Raw genomic sequence first — 12,134 nt, forward strand, 5'->3', positions numbered from 1 at the left:
TATCCGCTCCTCCTCCAGCACACGTCACCCCCACACCACATGCTTAACAGCTCATGTAGCGAAACCAGCAGCTTTTCAACATTATTATAGTCCTGTTGCACAGTAGATTAGAAGGAAGGGACAAATGTTTCATTTTTTGTGTTGAACTGAGATGTATTTATGTTTTAGACAACTCAACAGAGGAGGATCTGACTCATGCAAAGAATCGTAAATTTATCAGATTCGTTTTGGATGGTTGTCATGTTCAACATTTTTTTTATGAAACTGAGAAAATGTAAACATTGGGTCAATTTTAAGGGTGCAGTGTTATAATGTAAGGGTGGTAACCACATTAGAAATGTTTTATTCTATTTGTAAAAGCACAAATATTTGTGATTTTAATGCTTTTAGGGTATTCAGACATCCAAGGAATGAGGTAAGAATGAAGATTAATTAAAAGCAGGATGCTGGAGCTTTGTTTAGATTATGGACTTTACATTATTTAGGTTGTTTACCAAGTCTTTGTAACAATTGTTTCCCTTTACTGCATTTTAGATTCCAGAGAAACCTATTTGTGTTGAAGTATGATATTTAGTGTAGAATAATTTAATTTGCAGTCCTTAGAAAATAAGTGAATTCGCCTATGCATTCACAATAAGAAACGTTATAACTACAAGAATATCAGATGATTTATTCATTTATTTTAGAACATCTTAGTGTGCTGCTGGTTTCAGTCTGACTGACCTGGAATGCAGCTCTGTGCTGCCGTTATTGTATTTGCTGCCCCGCTCCCACATGCCGTAGTCAGGCACCCTGTAGGCTCTCTCTACGCAGAACACCAGATTCTGGATGAAGGAAACCTGCAAAGAAAAACAAAACATCAAACACAGGTTTGGGTTATCTAGCAGTCTTACCCCCCTCTCCCCCACACACACACACACAAACACTGATTGAGCAAGAGCTGATACAAACACACAGGACACGGAGACACAAAAATACAAGGATATACAATAATAAATGACCTATTGTATTGATCTGGGACAAAGGATGCAAGGCTGATTACTAAGGTTACCAAAGAGCAGGGTAAAGCTGATTTCTAATCAGCTCTCAAGGTGAAACTCTCCCTGCAGCTACAGACAAGGTTTAATTGAGTAATAAAGTGTGCCATTACTATATGTGAAGGTATAGCTTGAACTGACCCGTTTTATAGAACAACGTTCACTTGTTGCAAGATTTTAATTATCAGACGATCTTGCACCAATTAAAACCTCCAAAACCTCATCAGCAGCATCTATAACTCCTAGACATACACTGATCAGGCTTTCCCTGCCTCATATCAATTCACAATGTCTTTGAGGTCAAACATGTTGATTCTGATTTCAACTTTCTGATTTTCTTTTCTAAGGACTTTAACACATGTGAGAAAAATGTGCTGCAGGTTGATAGAGATAGTAGTTTTGAAACCAACACAAAATGAATGGATTACAGGATCATTCCCATTTATACATGAACACATTTCACTAAAACTCTATCTGATGGTTATCAAATTCATTAGACAGCGCATTAAAGTACGAATTGTCGGCTGGTGTGTTTTCTAAACCAAAAATAGCAAGAGTTAAAAATGTTGATGCGTTTATTAAATAAATCCTAACAAATTTCAGTGTATTTGTGCTGCAGATCAGCAATCAGAGCTGATCAAAGAAAAATTGTCTGATTCTGATCTCTGGCCAATTTATTGATGCTTCTCTACTAACTGCACAAACATACCTAAATGTAGACTCTGTCATTTCTTGCATGCATCAACCTTCCCATCCGCGCTTTGAGGAAAGACTATCAGTGAAATGTCAAAACTATGACTTCTAGAAATAACAAGACGTTAAGAAGTGTGATGACTTTCTGGTCTTGCATCATTAAAAAGACCTCAACGTGGAAGTGCATGCAGGTGGTGATGAGCAATGGGAGTCTTAATCTAAAATGACAAAGTAAGACAAAGAAAGACAGAGTGAGTAAAAGAGATGGGAAAAAATGTGCAGGACTTAAATAGGCCAGTTTATTTAGGAGGGAAGGCAGAAAAGTGCAAAAAAAAAAATCAAAGTAGCCTGCGAAGGAGAGAGAAAGATGTTTGCTGCATTTTTATTTGGGGTTTTATGACTTAAATGATTAACGAGGGGAACTCTTTAGTATCTTAATGGTATCTTAATGAATGTTACTGCCCACTGGCCAAACAAGCCTCTGTCTTACTGCCGCTAGATTAATAATCCTGCTTCTTTTTTGGAGCACAGGTTGTGAACAAGGATGCATTCGTAAAGCCAAGTACTTCTACTTTACCAAAGCGCCAGCAGCAAACATTCAATACCAGGAACAATTATTCACAGCTGGTTTTTACATTTGGCACACCACAATCACAAACTTTAATGTATTTATATGTGAAAGAGCAAATCAAAAAATATCTAGTTTTTGAAATTATTAAAAATTAGATCTGAAGTGTGGCCTGGTCGGGGGTCTTCCTGCAGGGAGTTTGCATGTTCTCTCCGTGCATGCATAGGTTCTATCCGGGTATTCCGGCTTCCTCCCGCAGTCCGAAAACACTACTGTGAGGTTAAGTGGTCTCTCTCAAATGCCCTTAGGTGTGAATGGGTGTGTGCATGGTTATGTGTCCAGGGTGGACCCCATCTCTCCCCCCAGACTACTGGAGATAGGCACCAGCTCCCCCGCAACCCAGTATGGAAGAAGTGGGTATAACAAATGGATGGATTTAGGACTGATCTTTGACAAGGCCATGAAATGCTTTATTCTTAACTATTTCATTGTAGCTGAGGGTTTATTCTTAGTGTCGTTGTCCTGCTGGAGGATGAGTCTCTGCCTCAGACTCAAGTCTTCTGCAGCCTGAAAGAGGTTTTGTTGCAGGATTGCCTTGTATTTAACATCATTTATTTTCCCAGCAACTCTAACCAGCTTATTTGCTTCAACTGAGTAAAAAAGCATGCCCAAAGCATGATGCTGCCACCATGTTTCATTGTGAGGATGGTGCAGTGACAGTTTTCCGCCCCACAGAGAAAGATTTAGAATTGAGCTAGGCCCTTTCAATTTTGAAAAGACAAAGTGAACAGTGGTGTGTGAGATGTTTAAATATTTAGAGATTGCTTTGTTACCTACAACTGAAAAACTTTCTCCATGACCTGTCTGCAGTGTTCCTCTTCATGATTCAGTTTGTTCACTAATGTTCTCCAAACAACCTCACTGGCCTTTCCCAGAACAGCTGGATTTATGCTGAGATTAAATTAAATACACATGCACTCAATAACTGAAGAAAATTGGTTGCACCAAATTTTGTTATCAGGTTATCAGAGGCAGGCAGAATTCAAATGCACAGCCTATTATTCAGATTTTTTATCGGAGTCACTTTCCTATTATTTCAGAATTGTGCTCTATTTTGTTTTGGTCTCTTTTAGTTTGAACACTTTATCTTTATTTTCTTTTGAAGAAAACAAAGATAGAGAAGAAGATTGTGATGCACGCAAGCTAATGAGTCACAGATTTTCATGCAGCGTGAGACTGAAAATGACATCTGGCAGGAGGTTGATAGTGCATCTTTTCTTAGGAGACGTGCAGAGCCTTTCTTTGCAATTACAAAAATACTGCAATGCAGCTTCCAAGCTCAGTCTCAAGAATGCCTATAGACTTCACAAGCAGTGACAGCTTACAACAAGCTATTAAATACGACACTAATGTGATTAGTCTGAATGAAATACATTTCAAACAGCTTTCAGAGGGAACACCAATCACAAAAGCTCCTGCTCAGTGAATCTGATGGTTGCTAATGCAAGGTTTGAGGCGCAGGCAGCTTCAGTTTGAATTACGCAATTCAATAAGCGCTGTTTAACTATGAAAAAAAGGCTGCTGCACAGGCAGGACTGCCCTTAATAAAAAATAAAACGTTGCATTGCTAATTTGTTTTGTCGGTGGTAAGAAATAGAGAAAAATGAGAGGTTACTAATGTGATGTGTGTGTGTGTGTGTGTGTGTGTGTGTGTGTGTGTGTGTGGAATCGGGCATCTAAACAAAGTGAAAGCAGCACACACTAATTGCTCAGTAGTATAATATTTGACCACATTTCTACTTTCTTCAGATAAGCTCAATTTAGTGAACAAATAGATTTCTCTACTGGGGGCACAAATTTCACTGCTCTGTAAGTAAAGCTGTGAATGAGCAGGATGTAAACCTAACAGAATTAATGATGTTCTTGTTGCTCCTAGAGGCCAAACAATAAAAGGCACAGTGTGGAAACTTAACAAGCAACTTGCTCTGTTTTGTTTTATTAAGAGCTGGAGATAAAAAAGGCAAAGCCCATGCTGGACAGATAAATCAATATACCAGGAGAGGCAGCTTTTTGATAATATAGGCTTGGCTCACTCTAATAAAATGTTAACGGATCAGTTCCCAAGATGACATTTAGACTTCCATACGGAAATTGTCTAAATGGTTTTTTTGGCTGCAGTCAACTGGGCGTTTCAGGCAGACTGTAAATGCAAGTACTACTATTAAAGTGAAATACTTCCACCCCAAAATCTGCATTTATGCCAACTCTATGATATTTGCTCAGAATGTACTTCGTAATAACATGGATTGGAGACTCACAGGTCCTATTTTTTTACATGTAGCATGAGACAGTTAAAAACATGTACATATCTTATTGGAATGTAATATTCTAATGAAGTAGAGATTTAGAAAATTTTTTTAAATAGGAAAATGTACGTGTGCATTCGGCCTCCTGCAGCAACAAGGATCATCCTGATAAACAGCTCCAATAAATCTTTAACACTGAGATCCCAAACCATGCAGGGAATAACAGCATTTTGGACAGCCTTATTTACGAATCCTGCATGTGTGGAATATTTGCTGACATGCTGACAGGTCAGAGCATGTGTGATGCATGTCTTGGGCTCAACATGAGCCACACTGCAATTGTAGATTCAGCTCTGGTCCAGCTGCCTTTGTTGTCTTTTAGGAAAACTGCTGAATGAAACTACCAGGAAGGATCTATGATGAAACTGTGCACGTCTCTGCAGGAAATGAGCCACGTTGTTTCCTTTATAATGTTTGGCAGCAAAATAGTGAGTCATCCTTTAGGAAATGCAAACAAATTTCATAATTTCATGTTTCAATACTCCAACAATCCTACTAATAAGGATTAATTTAAATAGATAGATGAACACTGAGTTTTAATCACCCTGTTGATTAACACCTATTAAATGAGTAAAATGTTTGTCCTTCTCTTTAACCTTCTGAAATTTTAACCCTGACACAGATGCAACAGTATATGTAACATTATATGTAATGTTTTCTACAACACATGGTGCTTTGCAAAAGTGTTCCTGTTAAACCTTTTCACATTTGGTCAGGGTACAACCACAAACATCAGTTTTATCGGGATTTTATATAGTAGACTAACAATGTATGCATATTTATGAACCGAGAGAAAATGGATGCTAGTTTTAAGAACATTTTACAAATAATTTTCTGAAAAATATGGTGTACGTTTGTATTTAGCCCTTCCGAGTCGATACTAAAACCACCTTTCACTGTAATTTTAACTCCAAGCGTGTTAGAAGATGCCTCTTCCTGCTTTGCACATATAGAAAGTAATTTGTGCCCATTCTTCTGTGTATAATTGCTTCAGCTCAGTGAAATGGAATGAGAATCTATGGACATCACACCTCTAGTCATGCCACAGAATCTCCACTGACTTAAGGTCCAGACTTTGACTGGGCCATTCTAACACATGAATATGCTTTGTTTCTAGGCAATTACTCTGTAGCTGCAATTGTACATTTAGCATCATTGTCCACTTGGAAGATGAACAACTGCCCCAGTTTCAAGTCTGCAAGTAGTTCCATCCATCCTTCCATAAACTCTGACTGGGTTCCCCTTCCCTCCTAAAGGAATACATTCCCAAAGCATGATGCTACCACTACCATTTGGCCATGTGGGATTGTGGGTCCAGGGTGATGTGCTGTGTCAATTTTCAGCACACAGAGTTTTTCATGTTGGTAAAAAGGTTAAGGTTTGGTCTCATTAGACCCAATCTCAGTTACTAACATCATTGCGTTTTTCAGTAACAGGTAATCTAAGTAATGAACTAAAGGATGAGTTGTATGTTACAAATAATGCTTTGTATTTAAATATAAGAAGAGGAAATGAAAACTTGGCCCTCTACTGGACCTCTACTATAAGAACAGTACTGGTGTGACTTGACATAGATTGTCTAATGGCAAAAGACAACCATGACATTTACATTTTTATACCTTAGCTTTGTTATACACTGCACTTACCTTTCAGCATTAGCATTACATTGGAACCACATCAGTTGTTTAGTGTTTTGAGGATGTGACAGTTTGGCTTATTTCACTTGCACTACATTACTTAACATGCATCATTTAATTTCATACTTATTTGATAGCCAGTTGCAGCCTGTTGATGTTTTAATAAATATGAGAGTTGCAAAACATCTATTGTGTTTTATTATTGTACTATTACAGATGCAGAAATAATTTGATCTACAATTATACATTTAATTTGATTGGTGTCTTGTTTCATATCACAAAGTAACATTTCAATAAAATAAATTAGTATACAGTGTTTCCTGTTTACAGTTCCTTCTGTTAAGTGTCCATTTATTTAATCATAGACTTAGTTAAAACATGACTTTTTGGTCCAGTGTAAAAGTTTCAAATGTATATCTATCTATTTATATTTTTATTTATATTTATATCTTTCTATTATCTATTGACATTACTAGTCAACCTGAGGTCGGGTCAACCAATGTACCTCTCGCGCATGCTTTCTTCCCCCCTCGCCAGCCCCAGAGAAAACCCTGAACTTGATTTTGACGCTTTGTGTTTCACGCTGTGGATGCATGACTCTGTGGGGGAAATTTACAGCCAAAAATCAAGAGCACATATTTTCAATTTGAAAGTAGGATTTCATTCTGCATGTACTCAAACTTAGTAATGCTTGCACTCAAAACTAGTAATGCACAACAAGCGCACCCCAACTAAGCCTGTGACCTAGCATTTGCATACTGTCATTCTATTGGCTGATATGGTTGCTAGGAGATGATACGACTTTAATCTGAGAGAGAGCAAAAATAATTTGCGAGCAGGGAAGAAACTCGAGAGCGCAGCTTTGATCCGTGCAGAGAGCAAGTTTGTGTGGATAGAGGATGAAGCAAGCAGGAGGAGAAATTATCTACGCAAGAAGCATTAGATCAGAGCCCAGAAACAAAGATTTGAGAGAGAACAGAGTATATTTGAAAGAAAGCAGAAGTTTTGAGTGCAAGCGGAATGAAATCCTGCTCTCAGATTGAAAATATGTGCTCTTGATTTTTGGCAGTAAATTTCCCTCTTATAACTCCACTGCCTTGACTCCCATCGTGCCGAGTTTGAAATCTTTCTTGCACAAAATACACCGTGCCTCATACACATTCCCTGGTATTAGTTTCAGCCATGCCAAAAAAATCTTGGTTGGACATCCGATTTTTGTTGAATTTATACTTTTTCCATGTTGTCCAAGATAAACTGACTGCTAGCGCTACATGAACGATGTGCATTTGCTCTGATACTCCTGGGCGTAACAACATCACTTTTATTGGTTCCGCTATCAGGATCGCGTGACGTTACAGGAAGAGCCGTTCGGTAAATTATTAAATAAATAATAGATATTACCAATTATTTTTATATTTGAGATTAATTACAATCATAAAATCCTATTTACGATGTGTTAACATTTTTAAAGATCGATTTAAGACATTTTAATACCAATTAAGGCCTATTTTGATTAATTCAATGTCTGTTAAGGCTTTTTAAGGATCCATGGGAACCCTGAAGAAGGGATCCAAATCGTTTTACATATTTAAACACCACGATTGTTATTTTCTCTGTAATTAGTTATAAAAGATATAATATTGTAACTCAGTTACTAACTTGGTTAATCTTTTGAAGATGCAACTTGTAACTATAACTAATTAATACATATATAACTATAGCTAATTATTTTAAGTAACTTGCCCAACACTGCCACTACATCACTCGTGGCAGTTGTGCAGTGGCAGTATTTATACCACAGGTATAAATACTTTGAGAAGGCACTGTACTGTCAGCCCAAGTTCACTGTACACAAAAAACTCAATGAGGAATTGTATTACTACTTAATATATAATAATGTAACTACAGGATTATAAAAGGTTTGGACCATTTTCTTTAGCGTCTAAGGCCCTGGTCTGTATTGTGTAGAATCTATATAGTATTTATATGGTCTCTCTGGTGTCTTGTTTACCTCATCAGTGTTGTAAATGATCTGAAGACCAGAGCAAATCATCTCCACCAGGTACAGCAGGAACAGAGAAACCGCATCGATCTACAGTGATGACAGAAAAAGATGCGAGTGAATTACTCATCGTGTCATTTGCACACTGAGTTTTTTCTCAAATTTGTCGATCCAGCCAAAAATGATTCCCTACATACTGTAAAAACTGAGAGGGGGGTTTAATATTATCTAGAAATGACACTGAGACATCATCAATAATAAAGTTATAGTGAAAGAAATAACAGCCAAGGACTTAATGTAAAAGAAAATGTTACACTGCTATACACTTTTGTTGATTTTTCAGTGTCTTTGTCACAGCCAAGTAATTTTACAGCCTTATTTTGATTCGATTTCTGGCTCTCTTGGACTCGCTTCACTGGAAATGTAGTCTCCATCCAAATGCAGCACACCAAATTGACCTTTCAATACCATTGACAGAAAAATAAACTGTTTGAATGCCAATTTAAAGCACATTCACCTCACAGGAAAAGCCATTTCTCCAGCTGTACATGTAAGCCTCGAAGAAGGCTGTAGGACTGATACATTTCAATGTGTCTTTTATTTGCATCTTCAACAAGATTTACTCATGATAGCTTCTGTTCTGAAAGTGAACCTTTTTATCACTGTTATCCTGAATATGCAGAGTGTAACAAAGTGCACCAAGAAAATCACAAGAACGCTTCATTCACTTAAATGGTTTTCTTTCACTTGCTTGGCTGTCTCATTTCTGTACTTGTCAAGTCGCTGACTCACCTGTAGGTGGTGATAGTCACTGTAGGAGTAAACCTCGTCACCAGTGTCCACATTGAACACAGAGTGAAGACACTTAGAGGGACTGGGGTCATTTTTAAACTCCTCCACCTGGCAGAGAGATGGACAGAGACAGAGAGACACAATGAGCAGGTTAGGGTGAAGATGGAGCAGAGAAAGGTAAAGGGTGAGAGATTTCTTTCATTGCTTTCAATTTTTGCCACAGTAACAACTTTGAAAACGTCAAAAAAAAAAAAAAATCCCATCAATGGGAATTAGATAAAGTAAATATACAGTGCTGTACAAAAGCATTCATAACCCTGGATCCTTTTCACATTTTATGACATTTCAGTTTATGTTAAAAAACCTGAAAAGTGTGATGTCTACTTGTATTTTTTTGTCTATAATGTTAAATCTTGATAAAATACATTAAAGCTACCAATTGTGATGTGTTCAAAATGTAAGAATTGATACTTTTGCAAAGACCTGTATGTCACCATTAGGCATAAGCTCTGTAAATCTTAAAATATATCCAGCATTGGAGCAGAAGCAGCTCTAACTGTGCCAGTGACACATATTGAATGTAATCTTTTATTTCAGAGTCAACATGCTTGTGCCATGAAAAATATCCCAAACAGATGTTGTGTCCTACTCTGGCAGATAAGGGTAATGTTCAGGTTACTTAGTCTATGACATGGTTTACAATAAACCCTCTATAATTTCCTGGCTATGTTATTTTGTTCAGTAGTTTGTTGGTGGCTTTGTGTGTGTTTGCTGCATCGACTCAGCTCCATACTAAATCACAGCTGGGCTGCCAGTCCTGTCATGCAGTTATAAATAATTGGCCTTTTGTCCCATTTTTTCCTCATTTGTTTCCCTTTTCTCCATCTTTCTCCCTGCTATCTCAGTCCTGAAGCCTTCCCACCTTTCTTGTCATTTTTTCTCTCCTCTTCCTTTTGAGCTTTCTATCACATACCCAACTGTTTTCGTTAGTCTTCCCTCTACTCCTTGCATCTTTATCTTTTTTTGCATACACTAGATTTATTGTTGCTACTTTAGTTTGGGACTCTACCTTTCCCCACCCTTTTCTGCTTCTGTGTTCCTACATAGTGAGGTCGTAGTGGAGACCCTCTGTCCTAGTTTTCCTGAAACTGTTCTACTTCTCGCTGTCCCACAGTAATATGGATATGCGTGTAAGTGTGCATAGAGAGTCTAATAGCTTCTGTTGCTCATATTTCCATAAAAGCTGCTATTTTTGAAGTGGACCACCTAAATCTCACTTCAACAAAGCCAAAAATGTCAACTGGCTCCTCTCGTGGGAAACTAAGAATAATTTGTTTTAATTGCTTGCAGTGCACAATAAAAGGCTTCATTTCGGTTTAATTCTTGTTGTTGTAGTAGTTGACTTTAAAGCATTTTTCAAACAAAAAAGTCTTATCAAATTACGTCTCCCCAGGCATTCTTTCTAATGTCCCACTGCAAAGAGAATGATCTAAAACAGTCAGTCATCAGTCAGTCATTTTCTACTGCTTATTCCATAGTGGGTCGCGGGGGAGCTGGTGCCTATCTCCAGCAGTCTATGGGCGAGAGGCAGGGTACACCCTGGACAGATCGCCAGTCCATCGCAGGGCAACACACAAACAACCATGCACACACTCATTCATACACCTAAGGTCAATTTAGAGTGACCAATTAACCTAACAGGCATGTCTTTGGACTGTGGGAGGAAGCCGGAGTACCCGGTGAGAACCCACGCATGCACGGGGAGAACATGCAAACTCCATGCAGAAAGACCCCAGGCCAGGAATCGAACCCGGGACCTTCTTGCTGCAAGGCAACAGTGCTACCAACTGCGCCACCATGCAGCCCCCGATCTAAAACAAATTATGTTTATGGGATTTCAACAGCATACAGAGCACAGTAATACTTCAGAAACATCGAGTCCAGAGCGAACTAACAGCAAGAACTTCTATGCATAAATATGGTGATTCTAAAATGTGGACTCCCAGATCCTTCCTGATGTTTATTTTTTATGCATGTCTTTTTATATTTATTTGCAAGAGGAACTAGTATATAGTTTTGCTGCAACACGGATGGAATCTCAAGAAATGCCATTTCCACGGTGACATGCGAGGTGCGACATAGCACCTGGCTGCAGACACTCTTGCACAGCTCTAGTAGCTTGGCTCCATTGTTAGCCTGACCACTCAAGGGGGAGAAATGCTGGGGACGGCAGTCTCTCTCGTACGGAACCTATCCGAATAACGATGACGGTGTGTCGCTTGTTGATGTAGTAAACAGTGAGTATTCGACCCCCTTGGCATTTTTCATGCTTTGTTCCCTAACAACCTGGATTTAAAATGAACTGTTTGAGAGTTTGCACCATTACCTTTACAGAAAATGCCTACAACTTTGAAGATGTATTATTTCTTATTGTGAGGCAAACAACAAATAGGACAAAATAACAAAAAACTTCAGCATGCATGTTTACACCCCTCAGTACTTTGTAGAGCCACCTTTTGTGGCATTAACAGTTGAAAGTTGCTTTGGATATGTCTTTATGAGCTTGCCACATCTTACCATTAGGATTTTTGCCCAATCCTTATGGCAAAACTGTTCCAGCTCCTTCATGTCTGAGGGTTTTGCTTGTGAACATTGATCTTCCAAGTCGATCTTCCAAGTCCAAGACAGATTCTCAATGGAATTGAGGTCTGGACTTTGACTATGCCATTAAAACGCATTCAAATGTTTCCCCTTGAAAAACTCGAAAAACTCGAGTGTTGCTATAGCAGTATGTTTTGGGTCCTACGAAGGATTAAGTTACACGTGAAGGACCAGCTAACTAGGGTTTCAGCAGGCTGCTACACTGAAAATTATCCTCCCTCTCCTTGTGGTTTTTATGTCTGCTATAGCGCATGCGCTGAGTCTGTTCCCGCTTCTTTTCTCCCTGTGCGACCGCTGACGGTAAAGCTTTCTAAAATCAGGTCAGCTTCGAAGGGTGGGTATAAACGACGTCATATAATTATTATTATTTGTCGACTA

At 38.5% G+C, this 12,134-nt stretch overlaps 1 protein-coding gene across 3 annotated transcripts in view; it reads right to left on the minus strand.

Moving 5' to 3' along the window:
- Window positions 1-12,134, minus strand: part of phkb (phosphorylase kinase, beta) — a 121,300-nt gene that overhangs the window by 87,009 nt on the left and 22,157 nt on the right. For all 3 annotated transcript variants that reach the window (XM_047362465.1, XM_047362462.1, XM_047362463.1), the window contains 3 exons: window positions 9,096-9,203; window positions 8,313-8,393; window positions 724-839 (listed from right to left, as the gene is read on the minus strand). In XM_047362465.1, coding sequence (XP_047218421.1) covers window positions 724-839; window positions 8,313-8,393; window positions 9,096-9,203 — 305 coding nt within the window. The remainder of the gene's footprint in view (window positions 1-723; window positions 840-8,312; window positions 8,394-9,095; window positions 9,204-12,134) is intronic.

This window comes from Girardinichthys multiradiatus, chromosome 4, assembly GCF_021462225.1.
Source record: "Girardinichthys multiradiatus isolate DD_20200921_A chromosome 4, DD_fGirMul_XY1, whole genome shotgun sequence".
NCBI classification, from domain to species: domain Eukaryota; kingdom Metazoa; phylum Chordata; class Actinopteri; order Cyprinodontiformes; family Goodeidae; genus Girardinichthys; species Girardinichthys multiradiatus.